This window comes from Buteo buteo, chromosome 25 (assembly GCF_964188355.1).
Source record: "Buteo buteo chromosome 25, bButBut1.hap1.1, whole genome shotgun sequence".
NCBI lineage: Eukaryota > Metazoa > Chordata > Aves > Accipitriformes > Accipitridae > Buteo > Buteo buteo.
The window spans coordinates 18,585,845-18,613,729 of NC_134195.1; the positions used below are offsets into that span (position 1 = coordinate 18,585,845).

The window sequence follows — 27,885 nt, forward strand, 5'->3', positions numbered from 1 at the left end:
AGGGGAGTATCGACCACATGGAGACCAATATTTTTACTTCAAGGTATCTCTGTATCGCACCACCTTCACATCTGAACAACTTCTGAAAGTTAGCATGTGTTTCCACATGCCAGTTCTTTTAGGAAGATAAGTATTTCTGCCAAAAAATAAATAATAAAAAAGGACCAGAGAAGAGCCTTGCTCAAAAATCACCAAAAAAGGACATGACAGAGACTGAAATCCTCAGTTCTCATTTTGGACTTCATCTGCATGGCTAACCTTCCTTCCAGGCACAGGTTGCTCCTTTTAGCCATGCATGACCTTGCTGCTCAGGCAGACTTGCTCAGTATCATGAGCCTAAAACCTCATCCATCCAGCAGCTTTACAAAGGACTATTGCTCCTTGATGAAATCTCCTCTTGGAGAAGCACAGTCAGCGTAAATTGTACCAGGGAAGCATACCACCACATCAAAGCCAAATGATTGTGTGCCTCTTCGAATAAAACCCCTGAAGCTCCACTCACAAGGAGTTTTATTAAACAGCATCTTTGTAAGTACTATTACAAGAACTGTTAATTGCGCTGCAGTGATAGATTATACTATGTAAAGACAGGCAGAGAAATCAAATGAAAGGGAAGCTTTACCTCCTGCTGTCTATACATGGGATGGCCACTTTCTCCACAGTTTAGGCCACCTCTAGTCCTGGACCAAACCTGGGGGCAGACTAATACAACCACCTCAGTGTGGCTCTGCATCTGACCTAGCAAGCCTTGCCAAACTCAGCCTGCATCTGTGCCCATCCTCTCTCCTGCACACACGAGAGGAAGGACATTCATATCCATGTGTCTGTAGAGAGCCCCAGGAATACATCCAGAGCTGAAGTGCTCTGACAAATGATGACCTGATCTGAATTGAAATCTACTTTCTGCAACTTTTTAAAAGCCTGCGACACACACAAGAGCTCTTCGCTTCCTGTCTTCCCCTCATCCCAGCTCTTCGGCGCTAACTCACAGACGCTTCACACAGCAGATAAAAGCTGGCTGGACTCACTTCAGATTCCATCAATCCCAATCAAAGCTTGGCCTTGGTGTTCACTATTGAGCGACAAAGAGTGCTTATTTCCTATATTTATATATGCTCTTTAGAGATTAGCTATAAAAGCACTTTCAAATGTTGCAGAAGTGTAAGCATGAATCATCACTGTCACTAGGAATTTCACCCAAATGAAGAATGAAGGATTGGGCTCAACAGCCATCGGAAATCATATTCCTCCAGCAAGACATCCAACATGCGTGAGGTCAGCGTAAGTCCCTGATGAACAAAATCCAAGAGTCAGATGCCAGAAATCTGACGTTTAACCACTCCTCTGCCGCTAATTGCCTCTTCTGTAGCTTGCTTATCTGATCAAGGTGGAACTTTTCTTCACAATTTCCTAATCTGAAAACAACACCTACAGAGCGATTTAATCTTTCTGAATGAGTTAACTCTGCCTTTGAGTACTCAGAATACAAGAAAATAAGCAGCTACCTCCTGTGGAGCAAAACATTTAAGTTTTAGAGCCTGGTGGACAAGAACTTATTCTCATGCCGAGCACTACCTGAATCCCACAGCCTGCCCTCCACCTCACTAAACCTGACTGCAAACATACGTTACAGTTGATCAGGATATGCACTGGTCTGGTCTGCTCCTGCACTGCTTCTTGCTGGCGAGCCCATTGGAAAGAGAGAAACCAGACAAATGGTCTAGGTGAAGGCAGCACACTTACTAGTCCTGTAAGATAAATTACTTGTAGGATTTACTACAAACACGGTAGTAAATGTGGTCTGCTTGCAGCACAGAATTTTGTTGCTAAAATCCATGCGTGAGTGGCTGAAGGCTCAAGTCATCAGGCAACGTGTCTTGAAATCAGAAAGGCAAGCAACTCTCCTTAAAAGTGGATTCTTGCAAAACGCAAGCGAGCCCACAGGAGGATGTCAGTGCTTGGGTCCTCCTCACAAGGACATTTTTACAGTTCTGGCTTACAGTTTTACAGTGTCACCACCAATCTCACTATTCCGCTTTGAACTATTCTGTAATCTAATTGTTACAGTAACAACTAGCACTACTACAACTAGAATGTTGGAGGAAAATGTCTGTTATCCTCTTTTTAATTCCCTCTGCACTCCAGAAGGCATTCTGCAGTTCACTAGTGTTATAGCTTCCCTTGCAAACTGTTTCTTTTGTTTCCTCCATCCTTCCACGCAGACTGACGGGTTTAAGATGGTAAGAGCAAGCAGCAAGTCTGCCCACCGCACCAGCAAAGGGTCAGCTGGGAGCAGGCTGAGCCAACACACAAGATAGGACAATGCCCCAAATACTGCTGGAGGCAAGGAAAAACCCTTCTTCTCCCAAAATACTCTTTGACATCTGAATTGGAAGCGACCTCATTATCAGCAATAGATTCAGAGGCTTAAACCAACTCATAGTTGCGTCCTCCAGGGCCCCACACATCCCCTCAGCTCCGGCTGCCAGAATTCCCGGGTTTCAGCCCCAAGGGAGAGTCTCGCATCTTCTCTTCAGATTAATCCCCTGCAGTACCCCACAGGTCATGGCAGCCACTTCCAAATCCCAGCTCTTCCCCATTTGCTCATATTCCCTGGTTAAAGACAGCCACAGTTTCCTCATCAGGGCAAACATCCTTTCCCTTCAGGGAAATCCCTTCTGGTAAATGTTTCAAGACAAAACAAGATTAAAGATGCTACACCAAGATTAAAACAGCTATATCCAAACCAGATCATACTTCACGCTTCCTTGAAGAAGAACAAAGCTTCCTTGCTTTGGACCACTGAGGGGCTGCTTGGTTGGGCAACACCCAAGGCTATTCTGAGTCACATAAATAAAAAATTTTTTCTTTACATAGGTAAAAAACTACATTTCAAGTTACCAATGGATCTCTTAAAGTAAGTAAAATATTGCTTTCTGGTGTTTTAGACAAAATACATGAAACACCTTTTAATTCCCCTGGAACTGCTCCTAAAGTTAAAAAAAAAAAAAAGCCAAACCACATGAATGTAGGAACCAACAGAAGAAATCCTCAGTCAGGAAGGAGACCATCCCTCTTAATGAATTCATTTGAAAAATGTTCCTGGAACATTTGGAGATCTTGGTATCTGTTATAAATGCCACAATACCAAAAATAGCTTGTAAATCAGAGTGAATTCAGCCAGATGATTAGTGGGCAGGTAAAACTAACCTATGTCTAAAAATTAAAGGGTACAGCCTGGCCAGACAACATACAGTGAGAATGAGATATTATTTAACTTTCTACAAGTCTTCATAAAAATACTATATAGATATAAATATCAAAAAGGGAAAAGAGGTCTCTGGGCTGGTGAAAAGATGTTAGGAAGAAAAAAAAGTTCATTTCTGTGACTCAGTGCAAGTGTAACCCTCTTCCCGCCCACCCCCCCTTTTTTTTTTTGCCTACTGGACCTTTTTGGTGAGTCAACACCAATGCTGAGTTCAAAGGGTAACTGCGATGTAATTATCAGTCATCCTACTCACACTTAATATACACCGGATCAAACGCGCTATAAGTTAATGTGACCATCCCCACAGATGTTAGAGTCCTACATTATTAAGTCTTTGTTTGTATAAGCTATGCTTGCAAATACACTACGAAGCTTCAGACTCGCAATGGCATCCCTGTTATTTATGGCTACATTATCATGTTGCATGGCAGTAGCACACTGCAGAGTGAAGGAGCTGGTATAGAGGACCCAATGTCCAAACCATGTGAATTTCAGAAGTTTACACTCAAGCTGACTCTAGCTTGGTCCTGAGGCTCAAATACCCTCCAGGCACTGGGCAGCACCAGCAGCACAACCCCCAATTCAGCATCACCTGAACAAACACTGTTTCCCAAGCTCCAGGACCGCCCCGAGACATGTACCAAGGCACATGAGAGGGGAAGACTGGAGATTCCCCTCAAAAGCACACTGCTGGTCTGAACCAAGGTGCTAATGCAGATCCTTCCTTATGCACTTTTATGAAAATCATGAAACTTTAATTATCAGTCCTGAAAAGCAGAAGAAAAGCCCACCTCAGAAATCACTATAATTTCTTCTACCAATAAATTAATTGCTATTAAATACTATAACACTGTATATTTTTTATTTCACAGTTACCAATACAATCCAAGGACTTGATTTGTATTTACACCATGCAATTATTCAAAGTTACCGAGAATGGTACTAAGTTACATTTAAGCAGTAATTACTAAGGCCTCAATCCAACAAAGCTCTGAAGTCTTAGCTTATCTTCAGGTCAACAAGCATTTGTTTTCAATTAGGCTATTCATAGACTTCACATTAAGCATATGCATGGATAATACACAGCATCCAGATCCATATTCTCCAAACAAACCAGTAACATCGCCTGCAAAAAAAAACAAAAATCACTTGCCTCCTAGATGTATCTATGTATTGTTACCTTATTATTGAAATATATCTTGAAATAGTAAAAGTATTTTGAAGTATTATTCTCAGGTGCACAGTTTCCCCTTTGCTGCAATACACCACAATCAAAGAGCAGTGGTTTTGCAACAGTGGTAATGGTCATCCGCGATGGCTGGCCATCCTGCCTTTCCCTTTGCATGCCTGCTGACCTGAACTTAATGCACTATCTGCTGCTGGCTGGGGGCAAGAAAATGGACTGATACCCAATTGACAGAAACAATAATGTGTTTGTAACTAGTAGTTAATGGTAGACTGACAAGCACAATCACAGGAAGTAATAAAAGTTTCATGGAGCTAGCATGTGACGTGACTATCACTGGTCTCTCCTATGTATTTAAATATGAACGGGGCACTTACCCTATTAAAAGAGGCTCCAGTTCATTTGATGCACCATAACTAGTTTCCCGGTGAAATCACTATCGCTACTCATACATGATATAAAATGTACTTGCTTCTATATAACTATTTTAGCCAACATGCCATTACCTCTAAAAGCTGTAGTACTTATTACAGTAGGTGAATGCACCAATATCTACAGTTGAGTGGTTATAAGAGTATTTACAAAGACAGACATTACCCCCCTCAAAAAAAAAAAAATTTAAAAATCCAAACAACCTCTTCTACTCTGAACTGCTCACATAAGATTTCAAAAATAAGCATGAAAAGAAACGTAATTTAATGGCCAGTACTGAAGGAATCAAAGTGAACCGGGTGAGAAAAGCGCATCGCAGCGTATCCCGAGTGATGATACCCTTCCCAACCCACCCTGGCAGTGCCAGCAGCCGCGCTCACCAGGACCAGGGAAGCCAGCCTGCTCTGACTGACAGTCCCCACATAACTTCATCAACAGCAATAAAACTATCCATTATTTACACGCGCGTAAACGAGAGCAGCGTCAGACCTCGCATGCTATTCCTTGTGCTAGCATTTATTTATGACTTCGGGAGAAGAGGCAGCTGGCTGGTTTTACGCGGCTTTTTTCTCTTTTTTTTTTTCTGCCCGAGCAACCGAGAAAATGCTCCTAATAAGGCCGGTGGAAAGGAAGCGGCTTCTCAACGGCACAAGCCCTTGCGAGGGAAACACTAAAAGCCGGCGTTACTATCTGAACCAGCCGCGGGAGGGGTGCCGGGACCGGCGCCCGAGAGCCCCCGCTGGTCCCGGGGCTTCGTCCCCTCGCTCGGCCCGCGACGAGCGGGACGGACGCGCCGGACGAGGCTCTCGGGACCCCCCCGAGCGTCTCCTCGCCCGAGCTGGCCCTGCTGCTCCCCCCCCCCCCCCCTCCACGCTGCCTCACGGCGAGAGGCTGCACCGCCGGCTCCCCCGCGGCTGCCACCCCACCACCCTCTTCTTTTAGTCCCGGTTTTTAAACGTTTTCACGTTATTCTCCAGGCGAACGCACCCCCACGCACGCGTGGGCGGCACCGTCCCTCACGACCCCACCGGCCGAGCCCCCCCTCCCCCCGTCCCACGGCAGCCCCGCGGAGCCCCTTCCCGCCCCACCACTCACCGCGTAGCGCAGCGCCGGCTTCTCGCTGAACACCGAGTCCCCCATGAGGGCGGGAGGAGCCGTTCTTCTCCACACGGGGCGGCGGCGGCGCTGCTCTGCCCTCACAGAGAGCGGCGGCAGCGGCAGCAGCAGCAGCGCGGGGCTCCCGCCCGGCAGCCTCCGTCCGCCAGCGTCCCTCCTCACAACTTCTGCCTCACAGCCCGCCCCCGGCTGTCCCACCTCACCCCGCCCCGCAGATCCCTTCAGCGGAGCCGGGGAGGAGGAGGAGGAGAAGGAGGAGGAGGCGGTTTTTCAGTCCTCCCGCCCAGCGCCGGTGACTCCTCCGCGGCGGGGCCGCTCTCCCTCCCCGCGGCCCCTCAGCGCGGCCGCACCTGCGCGAAGGCGGGAAGGCGGGAGGGAGCCCTCCTGCGGGGCTGCCGGGGCGCTGAGGGGAGAAAAGGGACTCGGGGGGCTCCGTGCCCGGCTCGGACGGTCCCCAACAACCGGAGGGCACCGCCCGGGAGCGGCGGGTCCGGCGGTCCCGTCCCTCATCCCCTCAGGCCCCCGGGCGAAGCCTCGCACCGGGGCCCCGGCAGCGCCTGGAGCTGAGGGGGGGGGGGCCGATCCTGCAAGCGAGGACCTCAAGGCTGAGGAGAGAACGACAAATAAAGCCGAATTCCTAACGCAGGTTTTTGTCACGGGTGATTTGGGAGGACCGGCTCACCATTCTTTTAATGCATAGGCTCTGAAAAATGAAACGCTACTTCACAGCCTATTCGTTATCCCGTGAGTGCGTGTTTTGCACCAACTGTAGAAGGCGAAGCACGTTCTGAAGGAAAATTGCGTTCTGCTGCGTTATAATTAGTAGCAACTTCTGTATGGCTTGCCCAGAGAGGCTACGGCATCTCCACTAAGCGTTTAAAAACACATAAACCTCCCTCGGTTAGGCGTGACCTCAACGGAGTGCGGCTAGGGACAGGCTAGATGATTTCCTGAGCCCTCTTCCATCTTTCTAATCATTTTTCAATGCTTTGCACAAATCTTTGTTAGCACGGTAACTCCCCCAGTTACTCTCAGTTGTTCTCTGAGGAAGTGGCCTTATTCTAGTGCTGCGTGACGTATATAAAATTTATGAGTTTTACCATTTCCGACCTACAATCTAGGCAAATGTGTTACCAACGCGTTGCATTATCTATAAAGAAAGGTAACGTCATTCTTCCGCGGGAAAAAGAAAAGGGTTTTTTGGGAAACAATTTGTAAAATAACTCAAAATAAATGCTGGAAAGATAAATCGGTTGAGCCAAAGTTTTTATGTGCTCTGATGATGATGATGTACTGTACCCAACAAGCTTCCAGTTATGGGTCTTCCATGGATCTTAATTCCTATTGCAGAGGAAATTAAGAGTTCCCATGGACAGGAAGGTAATTTTCAGTCAACTTGGCATGGACAAAGAATACAATATCTGCATTTACCCATAAAGTCCATTTTTGTCTCTCGGGTGAACAATCTGCTATTCCCCTTCCTGGAAAATGAGGCAGAGTAGATACTTGAGCAGTTGCAGAGCATGTGTTGGAAAGCAGTGCCCAACAGAAAGAAACTTTATATATCAAACATTTCAAATCATCAGGACCTCCAGGCAGGCAGGCAAAACTGAAAAAAGTTTTAAAAAAAAAGCATCCCAGTGCCTAATTTTCCCTTCTGCAGTTCTCCTTTTTATTTATCTCAGGGAGATGGTTTCAGCCCAAGAACTCTGCATATGCTCTGACTCCAAATGTCATTTTTCCTCTGCTCTGCAGGTATGGCATTTGACCACAGAGAGCAACAGAAAGCAGGCGAAGAAGACTGGGGAGAGGCGTATAGTATTTCTACCCTCAAGCTCCGTAACATCACCACCTTCTTTTTAGCTTTATCTTCTGAAAATGATCAATGCAAAAGGAAATGCTGAACACCAGAAAAGGCTGGGATTAAAACACGGGGTGGGGCGTGTTTCAATAAACACCCCACAAGGAAAGGAATAGTATGGAGGAGACCAGAAACCCCCAAGTGGAAAGTACAGAAGAAAAAGACTAGCAAAAGGAGAGATGCGAAACTTGGAGGAAACATAGTTCAGGAAAAGGGAGAAAACCATAAAGCCAGGAAGGTGAGGAATGCCCCAGAGGGAGAAGCCAGAGAGGGGAAGGACTAAAGGTGAGATTTTGCAGGCTGAACTTGTCTGACCCAGCAATTCATTGCCACCGTAAAGGACAGTCTGGCTGCCATAACCCTCTTCATCCCCCGCTCCCAGCCACAGGCTGCGCCGCATCCCTTCCCTCTGCCCCCGTGCTTGGCGCAAACCAGTACAGCAAATGGAGCGCACAGGGTTCTTCCCATTTAGCAGGCTGAATCAGCTCTCCGAGGGAGGAGGTGAGTGCCAGAGCTGGCACACAGGAAAGCGGGAGGTTGTCTAGTTGGGAGCAGGATACTGGGGGCAGAAGAGGAGCGTGTGTGGAAGTACCTTTGCAATAGTGACAGGTTCTTACATTGGTGCAGCTAAGATTAAAAATAAAGAATATGCACGCAGGAAAATGTTGTAGAACTTTTTACGATGACAAGGAGTTATGGGCAAAAACTTACAGGTTGGGGGGATGTCAACCCAGAAAAATGCAGGCTTAGTAGATGTGGTTTTTTTCTGTCCACGCAGTGTGAAAATTAAGGAGAAAAGATTTTTTAAGTATCTTCATTTATAAAATCTTAAAGGATTGGTAAGTTGCAGCTATCAGAAATTTCATAGTACAGTTCAAGATTTTTATGTACCTAGTAATAAAATTTAAAACTAATTGCTAATTACAAAAGGTGTTTTCAAAGGCCAGACCTTAAAACAAAAGCTTTCTGGATTTTGAAAGCAAGTTACTGTGGCTGTGACTAGAAAGCTCGCTTATGCTGTATTTATGGTGGCAAAGGAGTCTCTCTGACTTCAAATTGCACAGGATTTGGAGCACACTCCTGGTCTGCAACGAGCAGTAACTGACCGAGCTGTAGTACTCAGTTGCTTGCAATCAGCCATCCCTCTTTTAAGCCACTTAGCAGCTAGGATTAACATACGGCGCTTTCACAGCAGTTCTGACTACCTTTTCCCCTTACAACATTCCTTCATTATTCACATTCATTTATGACTCCTCCTTGGTGTTCCTTCCAAATTTCCTTCCTCTTTTATTTACCTGATAATGGGTACCCAAGGGATGCACGTGGCTCACTTTGGGAAGTGTAAACCTTCCAGGTCAGCTTCTCTTAACAGGTGATACAAAGCGTAACAGTTAATTTCCTGCACATTTACTCCAAGGCTACTCAATCAAGAAAAAAACAATATAAACTGGAAATTTTTCAGTAATTCATTTTAAATTGTTTCTGTTGCATGAGGTACTGCTTCCTTCATTTTTTTTAATGCTTTCCATGGTTCCCATTGTGGTTTTTCCTTACAGTGCTTTAAGAGGCTGTAATGTACACTTTACACCTGCAGACATAGTTTACAGTAAAACCTTCGCTCCTTTTCTCCTATTTATCATTTGTTGTTGACAACAGCAATGGAGAATGAACAACATTTCAGCTAAAATTTAGTTGCCTCCAACACAGCAGCTGGGCAATGAGTAGGTAATTGAATTTTACTGTGCTGATCATTAATGAAGCCAGGTTCTGTTTTTCCAATATTACTCTATGAACCAAGTGCTTTCTCAACACTAATTGCTCTTAAACAAAGGAAAGTAGCTATGCAGTTGCAGACAGCACACAATTATGAAATTGCGGAGAAGTAAGTGACTTGACTTCTCTGCCACGACTCCTGGAACTAGTGACTCAAGCTGTCTGATGTCACATCAGATGAGGTAGGAAAAAGTTTCCAAATCCACCCTGTTATGGGAGGGAAGCCAACTTGCAGTTACAGCAGTAATGGATTTGTCTCACCTAACTGTAAACATCTACAATCTACATGTTAGCTTACCATCCTAGGCTCCCCTAGTCCATGGGAAGAAACAGACACATCTGGCGGACAATTTATGTCATTCCAAGCCGGCATCTAAAATAGGTCACATAAATTGCAGTGCCTACTTCACTCCACTGGGAGTCCATGACAATTAGTTCAGATGTCTGCCCTTCAGGCATCTGCAGCTAAGTGAGGGGAAGCCCGCCTGGGAGCCAAGCTATGGGATCAGCCTTTAAATCTCACTTTGACTTTCAGAAAAGTCCGTAATAGTTTCAGTGTCTTGATTCTTTTCATTCCGGAGAGCAGGGGCTACTGTACTTACCGGGTGAAAAAATAGTCGATGTCTTCAGGTGAAAAAGCTTCAAGCAAGCATGAAGGTCTTGTTTTGTTTGACCTTTCTAACAGCACATGAATGCAACTTCCACAGAGAGCTAACTCCAAATCTGGGAAAGCCTTGCCTCTCTGGCTGCTGAACCAGGGCCAAGAGTGATACTGGCAGCACACTTCTTCCTCGGGGAATTAGCACTTCTCTTATTCTGGCCAAATGCTCGTTTGGTCATTACAAGTTACAGTTTAAGTCTATTTCCCAAAAAAAAAGAGAGAGAAAAGATGACAGACAAGTAAATCAAATATGTAAAGTTTTATGAACAAAACACAGAAACTAAGGAATCAGAATTTAGGCATACTACACTGCAAAAATCCTTTGTTCAGAACTAGCTTTTTTTAAAGTATTCATTTGCTACCAGTCAAAATATGTTGATAGTTTCTCACCAGTGTGTAACAGAACTGAAGGAAATAGAACTTAATGCCCATGAAGAATGAAGTGCCACCTCACTCATGGAGATGCTTTTTCACAACAGTGACATAAATCTTCTTAGACAAAGGAAATCCTATTTTAAAATTTCCTGCAATTTCCTAGATGTCTGAAACCCCTTTATAGGAGATCTAATGCACTAGAAGAGCATGACACCATTACAGCTCTCGAGGAGCACTTGCCCAAGTGTTGCTCGTACCAGCGGAGAGGAAGCCAGCGCTTCATTCCTCGGGAGCAGATCCAAAGCCGCCCGTGTTCCCCAGGCACAAACACCCGTCGTGTGCTTGCACCAGGTGGTACACGCCGAGAGGAACTGCACCCTGTGCGCACCCAGGTAACGCTCCCGCGCTGCCCAACTCGGGGAAGCCCGAGAAGGCAAACTGGACTCCAGATTACTAACTCAAACCTGTAAACTGTGCCGTGCGGAGGGGCAGGAGGAGCAGGTTTTCTTAGGAATGGCATCAGTAAGCATCTAGAGGAGGACCCTCCCCTCCACTCTTCCCCATGCCCGCTGCCTGTGGGCAGCTGGAGCTGCTGGAGCTGCTGCAGCCCGATGGAGAACCACCTGGTACCATGCAAAAGCAGCCCCAGGGGAAGGTGAGACTGGAGACAACGTGCCTCAGGGCCAAAAACAGCTCTTCTGATGAGCACTTGGTAGGTATAAGAAATGGACAACTCATGGAACAATCACAAGGGAAACCTTTTCCCTAATGAAAGTGTGTTAGCACGCATCCAGGAGTGTGTTAGCATTGGTGTGTCACCAGAATTTCACTCAGGGATTTAATTCAAGTTACCACATTCATAATTTTTTCATCCAATACATCACTATGCTTTAATTTATAGGCCACTGTATACATACTGTATAATTTATAGGCCAATGATGCTCTGTATGTGATTATGCACATTACTGCACTATCAGTTATCAGGAGCTTGGCAAAGCAATTTTATCTAAAAGACGTGTATTTTAGAAGGTGGTTAAATTACTTCGCATCCCTTATGTTTGCACATTGGTCTCTATCTCCAGCATGAGTGAAAATTCACTAGAATATCTTTAAACTGCTAACTTGTAAATCAAAAATATAACCCTACCACATAGCATAGAATAGTTTTTCAACAAAAATTAGTGTGGGTCACTAGAATTCATTTGGGTTTTAAAGCTGCAGAAGAAACTACCAGTTATCCTGCCATCTTTTTCTGTCCTCAAAGGCTGCAATTTAAATAAATGGGACCACTCACTGCTTCGTGTGAAGATAAATGACAGAGTTTCAGGCCTCATTACTTTTTTTTTTATGTTTGGTTTTCCTTGCTGACAGAACAAACTAAAAAGGCGGACAGGAATGAGGGAAAAAAAATGAAGCGGGGGGGGGGGGGGGGAAATGGAAGCAAACATAACTTCCAGGCTTAGAGTTTCAAAACAGCTTAAGGGGCTTAAGTATACAAGCCAAAAATCTCAGTGAAGTCTCATCTCTGTAAATGATACACATCTGGGAACACAACAATTCAGTGGAAGATTTTTCTAGTTCCTGAAAGTGGGTAGATCTCCATGTATTTCCTTCGTTGTTTATCTCCTTGCAACTCACGTTCACTGTAAACTGCATTACTGGGCTGAGCTCTCACTAGCAATTATCCTTCTCCCTAAAATGTCTTCCGAGAACTGGAGAGGGAGAAAAGCACAATTTTCTTTCATTACATATGACTTTTACAGAAATTGCAGCTATATTAAAAAAATTTTAAAAACACTAACTTGAAACAAATCGGCTACAAATACATGATTTGCTCGCTCTGACTAGAAAGAGGAATGCTTACCAACAATGGATAGAAGTATGGGCTTCTATCTAAATTTACCATCTGGGTATTTGACAAGAATTCAGGAGGGGGAAGGGTTCTTTAACAAACCTAAAGTTATTCAAAATTGTTTCGTGGGCAGTATAGGATTGTTAAAATCCATTTAGTGTGCAGAGTAATAACTACAAAATAAAACCTCCCAAGAAGTAACGTGACTACTGTACATTTTGATTTAACGTTGTAATTCATAAACCAGTTTTGCAGTGTAAAAGTATTTATTTCAAGGCTGGAACAAGACCAAGCCTCTTGTGACCAACAATAATAATATCCATAATGTTAACAAACCTCTTCAGATGAAGTCATGGTTTTAATAGGTTTCAGGCTATATGTGAAGTGGTTACAAACAGCGTGGCTTTGCAGTTATCAATAATTTTGGGATCATGTAAGCAGATGGTCCTTGTGTTCTTGTGTTCTGGATTTCAGCTGTAAATTAAGAGTCATGGTATAATATATTATTCATAGTATTCACTGGAGCTGGTTGAAAAGCTAGTGTTCCAGTCGAGAAGGAACTTTGCTTTTCAAAATTTGACTTTCATCCGATTGAGTCTGAAGCCAACATTTTAAAACTTCTTGTGAACTGTAAATTCTTACACTTTTTTTGAGCCAGAAGAAGACAAATCATGAAGTAGTCTGCTTGGTTAGCAATGAGCCTGACAAAAATTCCCCTTTCCTCTGAGCCCCGGGGGAGCGCTCATGCAAACTGCCCTCGGGGTGACAGTCCCTGGGAGGCATCCCAGTACACCTCCGCTCCAGGGCAGGCAGCCTGGGAAGCCAGAAAGCCAGCCTGGGAATTGCTATGGAATTAGGATTTGCCACAGTCCTCTGACACCCTGAGGTCTTGGCACTGGCAAGCTGCAGAGCCGTGCCATCTCTGGCGATGCCGAGCCGCAGCAGGCAGCCTGCCCTACAGCCGGCGAGCCCACCGCAGAGCAGTTACGCCAGGCATCGCATTTTCAGGAACCCGGCATTTTTGGGATCACCGTATCTTGGTTTGGATCACTCAATGGACTTTTAACCAAAGAGACACGCTCTGAGTCAGTCCTGGGCCTTGGGCTGTGGGACAGCCCAGCAGGATTTTCTCACAGTCAAAACCCAGAGTCTCTGTGCAGCCTGCCTGTAACCCAGGGATAGTTTTCCTGGATTGATTAGAAGTAGATTCAAGGAGTTGCAACTGAAATACTTGAAGACCAGCAAATTGGCTTTTTCCACTGCAGCAAATTTCTACTCATTACTGTGATTAATGGCTTTTGAAACCTTTCTTCTTTTTTATTTATAAAATGGAATCACATGCAATAACCTCACACACTGAGTTCCTTCCGAGGTATTTTAGACTTGTATATATGGCTGTCCACCGAGTTAACAATGAGTATTTTTAAAGTATGCTCTAGCAATTTACATTCACGATCTGGTTTTGCTCTGAAGAACAGGTATGGTTACAATTACAGTGTATGGTTACAATTTCACTGTATGGAGTTCTGAGGGCTTCAAGCGGTAATGAGTTTTATTCAAGTATCATTTTCCCTGGCTATAAGTCCATCGTTGTTTTCACCTCGAGGCTGCAGAAGCATCAAAGCATATTTGTTTTCTAGTAAACTTCAATCACCTAATGATTCAGGCATAAAAGTTCCCCTGACCTGTCATGACAAGTGAGAGAGAACATGAGAGAACTGACTTCAGCACTCAAAGGAGAGATAGGGAAATGCAGAATTTTCAACGCTCTGGATGACTCTTACCCTAAGCTGGAAAACATTGTAAAGTAGGTAGGGAAAAAAACCCACAGCAACTGTGTCCAAGTGTTCCAGGTGGGATTCATCTTCAGATTCAGATAGCTACCTGGCGGTGTCTATGCACGAGTTAGGTGTCTTGGTCCCCATTACGGTCACTGAAGACATACTCTATACAGACAATAGAGTCAAAAGAGTTTGGGACATGTCAGTCTAAAGCAGATACCATGTTTGATCTGCTGAATACATTTCCAGACCCAGCTGAGTACGCTGACTATGTGTGCCCACCTGTAGAAGCTGCTATTGCAGACACGTCCAGGTACAGAGCCCTACAACAAGCTGTGCTAACCAAAGGAAAGAATAACTATGTTAAATACCTTTTGTCCAGCTGGCTGGATAGCCTGTTTCAGCGGTCATGTGTTCCCAAAATATAAAACAAAATGCACACAGGTTGGACCTTGGGGAAGGGATTTGAAAGAAGGCCTGTCCTGTATGTCCAGGCAAAACAGATTACTACCTTACCCAAGAGGATTCATGGACTAACTCTGTACTGAGCAGCACACATTGCTGAAAACACAGCCCAGTAAACATACAGCAAAAGGTGTATTTATTGCACTGTTGTTCTCCCCTGCAGCAGTCATGATGACAGTTGCACCAGACGTGACTGCTGTGCTGTAAAGATGGCATCTCACTCTCACAAATTAGTCCTCAAGCCAAAAGAGCTGAATTTAACTGAAGGGTTATAATATGTTAGTGCTCCCAACTGCTTCCCAGTTGCATTCAGTGAAAGGCTAAATCACCCAGCGCTTGGGCGTCTGGTGCTCCCTGTTACCTGGAAACTGGAGCCCTGAGTGCAAGCACTGTTGAGAAAGTGATTTTAAAAAAGCAACAGGAACATGAAAGCACGATTCATGTAACACATGCATCGTCGTCCAAGCAGTTTCTCTTCTTGCAGAGCCGCATTGTTTTAACCTGCAGGATCCTTTACTGATGCAAATACACTGAATCCCTCGTAGCTTGGACACAGTTATTCCAGCATATCCCAAAATGGGGCTATTCCCTTTGCAGGGGCAGGAGGAAGGTGAAAGCAGGGCACAGCCCACAGCCTCCCAGATCCAGGGATCCAGAGGTGGCATAGCCTCAGCACCGGCAATGACACCGATGCTAATCTGGGAGGGGAAGATTCCCCCCTGGGCAAAATAGCTTGGGAAAGGCTGGGCTGTATAAAAATGCTGGCCTATTCTCAGGCAATTGTTTTGGAAAAAAGGTAAGCTATGAATTGAAAGCACTACAGCTATTCCTGAAGAATCCCCCACAAGCCTGCTTTCCTTCTGCAGTAAGGTCACCCAGTTCCTTTGTAGTTAAATTCTTCTCAAGTGACTTGTATTGCTTTAACTGTCCTGGTAAGACTCACAAAAATGTATGTACAGAAAAGGCCTTGGAAAGATTCACTGCAGTTTTACTCTAGCTTGATAATACCAGTGATTTCGATGAAGCCAGCATAGGGGAAAGCAGGAATAATGCAGCAGTGAAGCAGAGCTGTGCTCTTTTTTCCCCTTTTTGTCCTTCTCCCTTGATTGAAAAATGGAGGGGAAATCTTGGAAGTGGTCCTGTACACGATTTGTGCTCCTAAGCAGTGCCAGAATGCTGCGAGCCAAGCGCCGGGCTGAATCTCCAAACTTTTACTGTTTATATTGAAGCTTATATTCACTGGCTGCAGGAGTTTGAGACCACTTCTCCCCACACAACAGCTGGGAGGTATCAAAGCCCTTGCGAGCTATCCACCCGTTCACCTCCAATTAGACCAAGCGTCCACAAGATGCTGAGAACACCAGAGCGTTAAGGAAAGGAATTCATCCGCACAGGACAAAGAATTTAAGCTGTTTACAACTTTCTGCTCTCTAATGTTTATTACCCCCCCCCCACAAAATCTGCCTCTATCTGCAGTACCTTGTAGTGACAGAGTTAATGAAAACCCAAGCTGCATTCCAAGGATGGCAATACAGAATGAGAGCGACCTCAGCATTGTTTTGTTAAGATCTCAAATTGCCAATACGGCAAAATGAAGTAATGCGCTCTGTCAACATGTAGTATGCTCTATAAATGGGATCGCCTGTTCATCTGTTAGTAAAACATGCAGAAAAGCACTATTTGCTAGGCATTAGAGCAGCTGACTGCTTGCTTTAACTTCTTACTTGAGATTTATTTGAAGCATGAAACTGCTGAAAGTCTCCAGTGAGTAAAGAAAGACAAAAAGATATCAAAAAATTAATTCAACATATTTACAAATAGCCCTCATTTTATGTGTCTGGTCTTGAGTTAGCATTTCTTTATTGGTAGAATTAAAACAAAAGTTAGCTAAAGCACTGAGTGCTGAAAATTAATTTCCATGGACTTCAGTATTAGTTTATAAAACTGTTATATCTTTTTATGAACAAAAGATGACTTTATTAGTTAACTTAGAAACCTCAGACAGGTTTCATAAATTTATAGACAGCTTCCAGATTGAATTTTGCTGATCCAGGCTTCTTAGGTGGAGTTTATGGAGCCAGACTTGTCATACGAGCTATTTCTATAAGCCTCAGGTAAATATACACAGGGTTCGTGTTGTTAGAGAAAGTGTTTTTTTCTCTTCTAAAAAATTTCAGTTAATCTTAAGCAAAAACAAAAGTTCATTCAGTACATTTTGTATTTGTTATTTTTGATCCATTTTGGGAAGCATTTTCCTTTCACAGATCTACACTGCCCCTGCTTCTCTCAAACTCACTTTTAACTCTTTCATTTCTTTCACCACCCTGCTTCACAGTCTGCTGCTCTGGTCCCTGAGCTAGACACAGCTAGATGGAGAAAAGGAAACAGGGTTTTCAGGTATTTCCTTCTCCTTCTTCCCAACCAGCAGTGCTCGTGCCTTCCCTTTCCTACATGTCTACTTTAACTCAAGTCTCATAGAAAGTTGCTGTATTGCAAAATCAATTTAGAAGTGTAAGTTTTTATGCATGTAGCTGCAGTCCTGATGTGGATGCAATTACAGGGATCAAATGGAGAGGTTTTATTTCCATTTCCATTCAAAATTGCTATGGCCATCTATAACAGCTTTATAAGAATATCACGCTGTCTGTAATAACAGGGTTCTCCAATTTTCAGTGTACATAAAGCTGTAATTTGTAAACTCGATAGCCCAAGCAATATCTCGTATTTAAGATGTCAGTTTAATGATGATCTTTCAATGAAATGTCATGTAAAAGTTTACTCAGAAAACTCAGATTGAAGTTCTCAAAGACAGATATCAAAGTCAGGAATGAAAGGATCTGTAGCTTCCCCTTTAGGTATACGTGTGCCTGGCAGTGAAATGGGAAAATGTCCTTCCCCTGGTTTCATCTATAACATCTCTCCATCCACCATTGGTACTTAGCTGAAATTTGCAGAGCAATTCAGGTTTTTTCCACTAAATTATGATATAGTGTACTCACTAGAGGTGAAGGTTTGTTACTAAATTTGCTAAATCTTTCAATGACAGAGAATGTGCAAAAAGATAGTGTTAGCAAATAAAGAATGATGAAACTGATATGGCAATACAACAGGGATGACCAAACTTCTTGATCGTTAGCTGGAAATGGCCACCTTCAGGTGACCAAGAGCCTTCAGGTGACCAATGCCCCCAACCCGAGGGCCTTTTGGAGCAGGCTCCGATGCCTGGTGGAGCAGCTCTCCGAGATGAAGACACAACAGCCAGCAGCTCCCACCGCTCCTCTCTGGGACAGCACTAAATTGCACACACAGCTGGGGACCCAGTCGACCCAGCGATGTTGCCTGAGCAATCCCTGCCGGCTTAGCTCTTCTCACAGCTAAGGGTGCGGATCAGTGCCTGTGCCCGCACAACTCCGCTGGTGGCCTTACGATGGAATTACGGCCCTTGAACTGTCCCACAAGGATTGGAGAGACTGGCTACAAACCCACAAGAGACTCCAAGGAAAAAGAGAGCAATGTTGACATGAGGAGAGACACAGGCAGGTTGTCTGAGGTGGGAAAGATAGGTTTTCACTTTTTGTTGGTTTTCACTTTTTGTTGGTACTTGTGAGAAAGAAGGCAGCAGTATTTTGCTGCTGATTGTGCCCTAGCCTGGTGGTGTTCTACAGATGAACACTCCAACAACAGACACAAACCAACAAAGTTATGGCTGAAAATCACCCCTGACAGACTCTTCTGCTCCCTCAGGCTCCCAGCTGTACCAGCACAAGAAGTTCTCTTGTGATCCTGGGTGAATCATCACTGTTCTAACAGAAATTACTGATCCCATGGGTCCACAGAGAGGAAAATTTTTATGCTGCTCCTTATATCATTTTAAGCAAAAGCATGTTGGCTTGCTTGAATGGTTTACACTGGTTGTCGGAGAAGGTTTGACTGATTTCTTGCCTGAACCATAAGCAGCCAGCTTTTACACACCCTGGTCCATTGGTGCCTCTGAGACCTACCAGCACAGTCCAGTGAAGAACAGATGGTTGCGGTGACCTGTTCCATCAGCCTAGAGGGATCCAGAAGATGATGCCTTTATATGTCTGTCTATTATCTGGATTATTCAGATAAATGGGATGTTTTTTAGACTGCTGTAGTTACCCTACTGAATTCTGAATGAATGCTCTTGGTATTGTGTTACTTTAATTCAAAACCATTGTGAAACATCCAAAGTGCAATACAAATCTCCCTCTTTATTTAATCACAGGCTGCTGACAATGGCTGTGATTCAAGGTAGCAGCTAACTACTCACACAGCTTTGAGTATGTTTGCAAAGACTGTTCACCCTTTTAAAGCTCTGTGCATGCTTAAATGTTTGTCTAAATGTAAGTGTCACTTGATTTTTTCCCCTGTGATTCTTTACAAAGCCTTAGGGCAGTGTGGTGAATCGCACAGTGACCCCTGGGAATGGTAACTACAGGATTCTTCCTGCTGTCTTGTGAAAAACTGCTCCTGAACCAAAGGCAGAGAAAGCTACACACCTCTGGGTGCTACATCTGCTATATCAAAGCTGTATCTGCTACCTCCAGGGTGACCTCAGGTCCAACTAAGGGTCTCAGATGGAGAAGCCATCTCTCAGGCATATTATTTCAACTGGACAGAAAACCATGGCAGAACTCCGCATGGGAAAACCTTCCATATCGCCCCCTCTGTCCTCCTATCATGGCCTCTTACCATGATTCTGGATTCACCTCTGAAATACCACCCAACGAGCAGAATGTTCCCCTTTGCACGGTGAGGTGCCCACAGGTGCAAGCACAAGAAATGCTGCGGGAGGTACCAGAGCCCAAACCGTGGTGCCCACTTGATGGAAGCTAAGAAGAACGTGGCAGTTCTGCTGCTCGAGGGCTGTCATGGCACACGGACCTACACTCTCCCATTTTCGGTGGGAATCCAACCAAAACAAACGCAGGGGAACTCTCAGCAGCAGGGAGGAGAGCACTCTGTGTCTGCAGCAAACAAACAACTGGAGCCACCGACGTCCCTCAGCCTCGGCTGCAGCTGGACCACAGCATTCCTCTGGAGCTCACGCGTTACTCGGAGCCTTTTCTGTTTATTTTCTGAACAAAGCTTTGCGGACTTTTTAAGTGGGGGAAGGGAAACTCAGATGTTCCTCTGCCTCAGTTTTAAAAAATCAGATTAAATTTTGTAAATAGATATAAGAAATAAATCTCTATTAAGATATTAGAAATAAATCTCTATCTATGAGAACCTGCCAATCTTTTAAGGTCTGAGCTTTGTGGCTTTTTTAGCTGACTCAGGATCTTTTCATGTTTTAATTGTCACATTTATTTTCAGCTGAGCATTATTAAATGACCAATACCATTATGGCAAAATTGGTATTACTGTAATTAAATAACATGAGATATATACAAAGGAAAAGAAACTAAGTGAATCAATGTTCTTTTGATTTAAATTCAGAAGTTAAGTCTAAATACCTAAGTGAACTTGACAGTGTCTGTCACTTCATCTGCAAGCAAATTCTTACTTCTTCCCCACAGCACTGGAACATAAAGGCGCTGCCAAGATGCGGATAAGCACTGTGCATTATACAAAACAGCAGTACATTAATGCCTTGTGTTGTAATGGGAAAATCTCAATTTCAGATCTGAAGAGCAATAATAGGAGGAAAACTTGTAGCTACCATTTGTAGCCTAGTTGGTGGGATTTTTTTTTTCCAAGTGAGGTCAGGGAAACAGATTAGAGAACTACATTTACGAGGCTCCTCCTACTCAAGCACAATAGGAACAAGCCCATCGTCCTCCTTGCAGTTAATAACCAATGTTCTGTTCAAACTTAGGTGGCTGGTGTGCCCATAGCTCAACTGCTCTACCTGGTGCAGGGGAAGCGGAAGGAATGGATGACTACGGGTTGCCTTTCAAAAGTGGCCTGCATTTAAACTGGAGTAATTAAACATTTTGTGCAATTGTACGTTCCCTCTCCTAAACCGCTAAATATTCAGGGCTTATTACTCCTAAAAGAGGTTACCTTACCTGTTGTTTTCCCCTTCTACAAAAGGACAGGCCCTATCAGCATTAGGAAGTATTTTTCTGTGCCGTACATAACTCCACTATAATCAATGAGTCCCTTAGGGGAAAACGCAGTGCTATCACTAGCACTCTCATCATGCCACTAGCAAAGGTCTACGAATGCTGAACTCCTCTATAAAGAGTTGCTCACAAAATAAAGCCTGAAAAGGGGAGGAAAAAAGAGAACCATGAAGCTGAATGCCTTCAAAAAGAAACATAGAGCAGGAAAAATACAATGGCTGCAAAGACAGTTGCTTTTGGACCAGATGAAATCACTGAAGATGACATTTTTTACTCAAACAATAAATAGGAATAAATATTAAAAAGAAATATTAATTTTAAATGAATGCATTTTAGATTTCAGATTCAATTTAAACTTCACCTGATCTATTAGCTTAAGCTTTTGCGTGAAGGTTCAGGTTTAGATGGATGAAGTTTCTCTGCAGAAGAGGCCTTTAGGTCTCCCTAAGCTGGAAGGGATGTAGTCACAGGTTTCAGTACTGCTGTTCACCCGAGCCCCAATTCCACAGGACATTAACCTGCCTTTGACTCTAGAAAGGAGAATGCCATAAAAACAGATCTGCAAATGAAAGCAGGTGCTCGAGAGTCCCCTCGAAGAGGGATGCTTCCCTGAGCTTGGGGCCAGAGGATTGGTGTGGAGGCTCAGAAATACCTGTGTTAATGCATGAAGGTGAAACACGGTCCTTTGATGTACAGACACACCCGTTACGAGAACAAGACCTTCTGCAGCATGGCTCTCCTGACTTTCATTTGAATTTATCGGTGATGGGGACAAGCAAAGCCAGGTGGAGCGATGTTTGACAGACACTCCCACCCACCAGAAACATCACCCGCTGCCTGCGAATCCCACCTGAGCCCTGAATCCCACCTGAGCCCTGTGCCGGGCACCTTCCCGCTTCCCTGACACACGTTGCCTTCCCTGGAGCAAGCTCCACGCCGGGGAACGACAGCAGGATAATTAGGAGTGGCAAAGCTTTTACGAGCACGTTACAGAGCTGGTCACAGAAGACACGAGGAGGGCAGGAGGAGAAGAAAGGACAGAGTCTGCAGACGGCTTTGGCACCCACAGCCCACGGAGCACACTTACCAGCCGGGAAGGAGAAAGGCAGTCCTATATTTAGCAAAAAAGGCAGATAGGCTCTCTTGAGAAAAGCTCGCTGCTTTGAAAGGTTAACACAAAGCAACAGCCTCGTCCGTGCCCTTCCCCGGAGGCCACCGGCGGTCCCCGCATTCCCCCGCTGTCACCACCCTCTCCGCTCCCTCGCCTGCCAAGTGCTCGCAAAATTGTCGCAGAAGCCTCTGGTCGCTCTCCCGGAGAGCCCCGCTCGTTTACTGCTGCTCTGACATGCAACACCCATGCACGTCTTGGCCACTGCCATTTATGAGCACGGACTAGGAAGGAAACCTAATTGTTTGGTAATTTTAGAATTGACCACTAAATTTAGATTGTTCAGGCTCGTTGTCCAGAAGCAAAAGGGAATTTCCTTAACCCATCACGCTGCAGAGTTTGTAAGTCAGGTAATCGTGCACTCTGCTGAAGACGCGAATCTGACCTCAAGCCTGCCTGTTTCTCTTTAAAGCTATTTTTGTTCTGCCTAAACGCTAAGGATTCAGAAAAGCTGTACAACGCGCTCCACAGCTTTACTCCTTGTTTTCCACTGACACATTTTCCTCCACCCTTCCCAGGAGCCCAGGGCAGCGAGGCGAAGGGAAGGCAGAAAACTGCAGAACTTTCCCTCTCCTGCAGGGAAAACAGTTTCAAAGAGCCATAGGGGATGGAGACTGCTCTCCCTCCACACATTTCGGAGGGGCGAGGAAGAAAGATGCTTTCCGGAGGAGAAGGGAGGCACCCCGCAGGGACCAGGGCTCCTGGGTGTTCTCTTCCCTCTTGCTGCCACAGTTTTGGATGGCTTTAACATCGCTGTTTGGTCCCGAGCATCCCTGCAGCGGGGGACGATGGAAGCTCAGAGGGTGAGGCATTCTGCCCTCTTGGGTGCCTGATTTTCTGACAGCCCCACGGCTGTGATCTCCACCTCACCAAGGCTCAGCATCACTACACAGACCCGTCTTGCTCACCCAAGCAAAGCAAGACAGGGAGCTGGCTGGAAAAACCTTTACCTTCACACAAAATTTTGCTTCTGCTCCTGCCCCTCATGTAAATTACCAGTAGAAAATCTCACCATTTAGGTTTGTTTGTTTTTTTTTTAATTTAAGGGAATCTCCTGACAAAAAGTTCTTTTTTGAGGGTGGCAAGCACTTTTTGAGACAATAGTGTATTTCAATAAAGCCCATTTTTTCCATACAGAATAATGTTTTCTTAGATGCACTCTGAGTGCTAAGCTTGTTTTGAGCACACCAAACTCCATGGGTGATGCAAATACTTCCTTTTTTCTGACCAGTCTTACATATTTTCCCTAATACATAGTTTGAGTCACCCTTTTTCTGTTGGCTTGTTTCTTTTGTCACCTGCAGTAATTCTTTTCTTTCTGTTACTACTTTTAAAAATACCAACATTATGTTTTAAAATAATTTTAAAGAATTCCTGGCCCTCCTCTTACACTGTTTATTTACAACTCTACCTGCCTTCTCATGAAAGCTGGCCTTAAGCCTAAAGTCATTTTTCCTAACTTTTTGGGCTATCCTTATTATTTGTTCACTGAAGAGGCTTTTTATTTGTTCTCTGTTCTTCCGTGGAGTATTGCTGGTGTTGCCTACGTTGTTCAGAGAGAAGTGATCACTTGAGGACTTAAAAGGAAAACAAAAGATAAATACAACTCAGAACCATTACCATGACCTGTAATAATCCAAATAACTCGCAACTCCCCCCTCCCCGTATACAACTTGAAACTAAAATATGTAATTACTTTAACATACATTATCTGTAAACTGTGCTTCATGATTCTGCAAGCTTTATGTAGAAGTCTGAGGAGAATATAAAACTAAGCCCCTATAGGGAAGAACTGGAGGTAATCCTGGATCAGATGTAGCAGAAACATTAGGAACCTTGCCCAGAACAGTCTTTGCCTTTTTGCAAATTACACTGTGGTGTGTTTAATTTGTTATCTATTAATGCCCAGATCCTCTTCCCCACTGTAACTATACAACCTTTTTTTCTCTGGGTTTTGATTGATAAAAGTTTGGCTTGGGATTTTTTCCTCTCATTGACATAACTTTATGACATTGAATTTCCTCTTGGAAGTCGCAGGGTTTGCTAGAACTCTCCACAGGCTTTGGCAGTTTCAGTGCTCCAAAACTGTAACCTTCCACAAACTGCAATAACCATCTAGTTTAAAATTCCAGATCATTCATGAAAGCAAAATACAAACAAAATTAACTACAGGTTTACCCTTGACACAAAGGTATTTGCATAAACGTCTTCATTAATTCCTAAACTTGGTTTCAATTTGATGATACCAGCCCTGAATTTCACATCAACTACCTTATGAAAAAGCTTATGATTGCTTCAAAAATACACAAGCTTTGCAAATCATGCTCTGTTTTCTAAAAATCCATGCTCCCCACAGTATATCAACCTGTTACCATCTGACCGTTTAGAGAATAATCTCTTTATTTGCATTTCGCTATGCTAGCTATTGAAGTGAGACAAACTGGCCAGCAGCTCCCTGGGTTGTTTACTCAACCATTTACCAAGAGGAGATCTCAGCAGAAACACATGTGGGTATCGCCCTTATCATATCATCTCAATGGCTCTGCTTCTCCCTTCAGGACGCTCCGGTCCAAATCTCCAGGTCTAGCTTATTCTGAAGTGTTTTGCTTATCTGGAGACTCAGGAGTTTGTTATTATGAGTAATGAACAATACACTGCTTTTCCTCATTAGAGCCCTGTGCAAACATTGGCTTGGTGTGAGCTCCGGGGGCCGGGAGCGGGGAATGGTTCCAGCCGCGTGTCTCTCGGCACCAGTACTGGTTTTCTGCTTGTCCCACCAAGCCCCAGCTCATTCTCTGGGGAGCGTGGCCCAGTGCCCCGGCCCCAGTAGCCTTTTCTGAGCGACCGTGCAATGGGAAGAGGATTCTCCACTGAACAAAAACGTGACTCTTTCCAAGTCACGTTTGGCCACTTAGTAATTATTCTGCTATGCATATCACATTGTAAAAGGCATTCAGCAATTCATAAGCCCGGTGGGCCAGTGGCAATACCAGGGTTAAGGACTTCTTGACGCCCAAGAACTGGCTCCCAGCTGTATCAACAGCAAACCCCACTTCTACACCAGTTTATACCACCTTAAGCGCAGTGCCGGGGGGGGAACTCATTCGTCCAGCGCTGCTGCCAAACCACTCGCGCTGTGGAACCACAGTCCAAAACATACAACATTTAATCGCAAAACTTGCTTAGGCAGCTGCTGAAAAGGAGAGACAAGTTGCTTACACATGCACAGTCCTGAATGATCTACCTTAATGTGGACTTCAAGATGCTTCATAAATATCATCGAAAATCAAATATTATTTAAACCATCTAAAAAGAAACCACATCTCTGAGAGTCAGAGCCCCAGTTCACACGTACTGGTACAGACGTCCACCACCCATTTGCTGCTCAGATGCAAGGTGCAGTGCCTGCAGCAAGGAAAGCTGAACAACATCTGGAGCAACTTCTAGACCCCCCCAGTTTCTGCCCAATAATTTAAGTAAATTGAAATTGCACCACCGTACACTCTCAGGCAGGGCATTATGGTAACTCACTCCTGCTTCAAATCACCAAATGCGGGTAAAAACACGACAAGGTCATGTTAAGGGACTTTCTGAATGCACGTTTATTTTAGGCCAGCAGTGTTGTAGTCTCCAGAGGGAACAGGGTTTTGAAGCTGAGAGCACAAAACATGGTTTCTGATCACCTGGAAGCCCCTGTCTGGAATCACAGCTCTCCTGTGGACTAGGCAGAACTGCCGACAGTTCACTCCCCTACTTGTGCATTCTTCTTTTTTGGTGCTTATCACTGTGCTATTACTGCTTCTGCCTTATGTTTTAACAAAAACCATAACCTTCTTTAGCATTTTTTTACTGTATTCTTCTAGTTACTCTGATGTTTTTGAAGTTTCTTTGGACTCCTTTTCACTTCCCCAAAATATTGTTGTAGCCTGGAGAAAGAGTCTGATGTCAAGATGGGCCTAGCTTTGAAGCCAGGGTGGAGAAACTTCTGATACGCTCCCAGACCGTTTAGTTCCCTAGTCAGGTCTCTCTGAAAAAAACAACTTTCCCAGGCCCTGCACGCCTGTGAGATGTCAGAGGGTAAAGCACCCAGTCTTTCTGAGAGGTAAGGTGCTGATTACACAACTTTCAGCACATCCTGAAAGCTGATTCCAAAAACTAATATTGCTTTTGGCATCACGCAGAGTTCTTCACATAGCCTTTTGAAGAGAAAGCAAGCGCAGGAAGGTGAGAGGTTTGTAACGTAACTTCCAAAGAAGAGAAGGATGGAGTTGAGAAATGAGACCAAACAACCCAAGATCCAACTCCGACTTAGCCAAAACTCTGCCACATCATTCATGACATTTTGTTTCTGTCCTCTCCATTCAATGTGCCCATGCATCAAAGGTTGCTCTACAAAACTATTAAACTGAAATTTTTACTCTCTCCTCTAGCTAGTACCGAGGATGGATGTGCTGCAGAACTGCAGTATAAACCGCTGTACTTGGAGACAAAAAAGCTCAAGAGATTTCAAAACCGTTCCTCAAACAAAACTTGTTCTTGCCAAACTGATGCCATGAATGGTTCTAGATGCATTTGGGAGGCAGAAGACAGCCATCAAAAATGACCAATACTTCAGTGCATGTCTTAGAGCGATTCTGTTGTTAAAATAAAAGCTGTTGGTTAGACACCAAAGCGTGATGAACAAACAAAACCTTTGTATTACAAAAGGAATTCATTTCCATACATATATATCTCCATATATATATGGGCAATGCAAATTTCCCCTCTAAGCTGGAAGCAAAATTTTCTTTATTGGCAAATCTTTCCCTGCCTGACTACCTTTGGAAACCACTCTGGCTTTCCTTAAAATACCATACAGTAAAAGGAATCTTCTCTTCACGCTTTTCATATTCAAGCTATCCCAAAGCATTTACCGAGCAGGCTGACACAACAGCGGCCGTATACCAAGACGCAGCCTCCAGAACGCTGATTTTGTTTAACGTTAAGAGGGACCTCGAGCCCAAGACCAGGTGGGAGATGTCTGTGTGGCTGCTGGTCCCCCCCCAAACCCAGTGCCCGTGCGTGGTCCTTCCCCACAGCCCGCTCCCACCTCTCCCCAGTCCTCACAGGGGAACCCACCCCTCCCAGTGCCTCCTCCTCCTCCTCCTCCCGTCTTGCGATGGAGAACGATTGTAACTCGGGATCGCTTTCCCAGTGCTGCCTGGAAGCCAGAGAGACCTGGAAAGGCAGGGAGCCCCCGGCTTCCCCCGACTCCTTGCACTGGCGATATTCCCAGAGCAGCGCGATTCCTTTCGCACGGCTATGCCACCGGAGAGTCCCAGGCGTGAGCGGAGACCGCTCTCTGCCAGGTGCTGCGCAACCAGCATAAATTCATCGTTTACTGAAAAAGCAACCAGAATCTGAAATGGACACTCCCTTCCTCCAGAGCAAAGGAAGGGAAAATAAATAAGTGAGATAGATAAATAGAAGTCAGCAGAGGAATTAGTGTCTAGCCTAGAAAGTATTTCAGAAAAAGGGTGAGCCTCTAAAAATGATAGCTTGAGAGAGAAGCACAGTTGCCAGGAATCAGACTGTATTCCCACCAGGTTTAAGATGTTTTAACAAAATGCAATTGATTTCTTCTGTCCTGAAAGAACATTTAAGCACTGTTTTAAATAGTGGGAATTTTCCTCAACCTTCAGCTACTGCCTGTTTTCACCCTGGGCTTTGGAGAAAAAGGCTCTACCCTTGAAGGGAAAAAAAAAAAAAAAGAAACAGGCTCAGAAAAAATGCCACCAGTTTCATTTCCAAGACAAAAGAGGATTTGCAATTTCAAGCGGGTTCAGCACTAAGCCTTTGCAGCTAGAGACCACCCA

At 44.5% G+C, this 27,885-nt stretch overlaps 1 protein-coding gene across 3 annotated transcripts in view; it reads right to left on the reverse strand.

Moving 5' to 3' along the window:
- ARHGAP6 (Rho GTPase activating protein 6) overlaps positions 1–27,885 on the reverse strand; it is a 338,646-nt gene that overhangs the window by 165,558 nt on the left and 145,203 nt on the right. Inside the window, exon 1 of one of the 3 annotated variants that reach the window (XM_075057317.1) lies at positions 5,982–6,150. The exons of the other annotated variants lie outside the window; for them this stretch is intronic. Within the exon in view, the coding sequence (XP_074913418.1) occupies positions 5,982–6,026 (45 nt within the window). The 5' untranslated portion in view covers positions 6,027–6,150. Of the gene's footprint in view, positions 1–5,981; positions 6,151–27,885 lie in introns of those variants that run through there. 3 annotated transcript variants of the gene reach the window in all.